Source organism: Borostomias antarcticus, assembly GCF_949987555.1.
Source record: "Borostomias antarcticus genome assembly, chromosome: 13".
NCBI lineage: Eukaryota > Metazoa > Chordata > Actinopteri > Stomiiformes > Stomiidae > Borostomias > Borostomias antarcticus.
The window spans coordinates 9,047,798-9,050,297 of NC_140246.1; the positions used below are offsets into that span (position 1 = coordinate 9,047,798).

The 2,500-nt window shown below is 52.2% G+C and overlaps 1 protein-coding gene across 1 annotated transcript in view; it reads right to left on the reverse strand.

The window, feature by feature from the left end:
• Positions 1-2,500, reverse strand: part of lamb1b (laminin, beta 1b) — a 19,601-nt gene that overhangs the window by 12,946 nt on the left and 4,155 nt on the right. Inside the window, exons 6-10 of the mRNA XM_084447615.1 lie at positions 1,784-1,986; positions 1,523-1,643; positions 1,177-1,365; positions 372-548; positions 11-123 (exon numbers count right to left, since the gene is read on the reverse strand). Of these exons, the coding sequence (XP_084303741.1) occupies positions 11-123; positions 372-548; positions 1,177-1,365; positions 1,523-1,643; positions 1,784-1,986 (803 nt within the window). The remainder of the gene's footprint in view (positions 1-10; positions 124-371; positions 549-1,176; positions 1,366-1,522; positions 1,644-1,783; positions 1,987-2,500) is intronic.

Sequence of the window (2,500 nt, forward strand, 5' to 3'; positions counted from 1 at the left end):
AGTCCCTCACCAGACACTGGTCGCAGTCCCTGCCGGTGACTAGGCGCTTGCAGAAGCAGCTTCCTGAACTCATGTCACATGGGTTCGATCCGGGCAGCGTTCCCAACGGGTTACAGGTACACGCTGCCAAAAAACACACACACACCCTCAGTGAAAACCAACAAAACATTACATTACACTCGTTTAGCAGATGCGTTCATCCAAAGTGACTTACAATAAACTATGTCCAATGCCTCGTGTGAGATTCTGCAATGTGCGTGCTGAGGGGAGGTGCGGGGTGGGGGGGGGGGGGGGGGGGGGTGACAGTCTGTTGCATTGTGTTGTGTGTGTCGATGTGTGTGTGTGTGTGTGTGTGTGTGTGTGTGACTCACGCAGACAGCCTTGCGGGCCCTGTCCCAGGCCGTAGTGTCCCGTTCGACAGTGGTCACAGCGCTCGCCCTCCACGTGGGCCTTGCAGCGGCACTGACCCGCTATCAGACCCATGGACACGTCGGTCCGGCCGTCACACACACCCCCCTGCAGAGACCCCTCCGGGTCACAGCTACACGCTACCGAGAGGAGGAGAGGAGAGGAGAGGAGTAGAAAAGGGGAGAAGGAGGGGAGGAGGAGGGGAGGACAGCGGAGGAGGAGAGGGGAGGGGAGCAGGAGGAGGAGAGGAGGGGAGTAGAAAGAGGGAATAGGAGGGGAGGGGAGGAGGAGTGGAGTAGGAGGAGATTTAGGGCAGGGAGGGAAGAGGCGAGGGAGGAGAGAAGTGGAGGAGATGGAGGAGGGGGAGAGGAAGGAAGAGAAGTACTTGTAGGTTGTATTTTATTTTCCAGTACGGTTTCCACCAGTACCTACCTGGTATTTACTAAGCCATTATATCGTAACAAAAGGGCACTTTCTAGTACTTCAAAGAGTTCAGTATAATGATAACTACTCTAGTAACAGCTGGTGCCCAGTACAGCATGTTTTAACGCATCTCCACGAAAAAAGTACAACAGGTTATCAAATGACAATAATGTTGTATTGTATTGTGTTGTATTTACGGCATGCTTTCAAACAGTGAGGCCTGAGAGAAAGAGAGAGAGAGATAGACAGAGAGAGAGAGAGATAGACAGAGAGAGAGAGAGAGAGAGACAGAGAGAGAGAATGGTGAAAGGTTGCAGGATCGGACCACCCCAGGCGTTGACGTACGTTCACAGATGTTGGGGTCCCTCAGGTTCCTCTGGGGGTGCTGATAGTAGAAGGGTCGACACTGCTCACACTGACGGCCTATGGTGTTGTGCTGACACTCGTCACACACTCCCCCTGTCACGTTCCCTGTAGACATGTACACCGCCATGTCGAAGTGACACGTCCCCGAATGCTGGTTACACTCGCACTCTGAGATATGGAGAGATGGGGAGAGAGAGAGAGAGCGAGCGAGTGAGTGAGATTAACAATGTACACTAGGACTACAAGCAAGGCAGTGGCACTCCTAAATCGATGTGTGTGTGTGTGTGTGTGTTTGTGTGTGTGTGTGTGTGTGTGTGTGTCTCACTCTTGCAGGCGTTGGTGTTGCGGCCTTCTGCAGGTTTCCAGGGCTGGTCGTTATAGAAGTCCTGACAGTGCTCACAGTTCAGCCCCTCTGTGTAATGATTACACATACAGCGACCATGGACCTGAAAAACACACACACACACACACACACACACACACACACACACACACAAACACATATTAGAACCCAAAGATGCAGATCAATATACATCAAAATCCAATTTCTTTTCAGTTTCTGTGTGTGTGTGTGTGTGTGACCCACCATGCCCTCTGGGCCTGCCGGTGCCCTGTCGACGGGGGCACACTTGGAGGCGTGGCCGTAGCAGAAGCAGTTACCGCGGACAACCATGTCGTAGAGGGCGTAGTAGTACTTCTCGGAGACCTCCTCGCGGGAGTCCAGCAGGATGTCTCCCAGCGTGTGCAGCTTGGTGAACTTGACACGCAGGTTGGTGATCTTCAGCATATCTACACGCACACACACACACACACGCCAGTGCACGCATGCAAACACACACACACACAAAAACAAACAAAGAACGAAACTGAGCTCGAACCGAGCTTGAAATGCCGTTATGGAAGCATAGTAATAACAATGCGCAATAAACAGAGAACCGTTTTTCACCGCATGGAGCCAGACCGGACGGCTACCCAGAACCCCACGGGACAGCGGTGGAACGCCACATTTGTGTTTAGACACTGTGGGCCACTGTGCCTTTATAGAGAGAGTCTGGATCATCTCCTCTGACTGACATGGGCATGGGAGCCCTCTTCTCAGGCCACTCACACACCCTACACACACATTCACCACATACTTAACATGAGGCCCCAATGTGTGTGTGTGTGTGTGTGTGTGTGTGTGTGTGTGTGTGTGTCGTGTGTGTGTGAGAGAGAGAGAGAGAGAGTTACAGAGAGAGAGAGAGAGAAAGAGAGAGAGAAAAAGAGAGCTGTGTGAATGTGTGTATGTATTAGTGTGTATGGC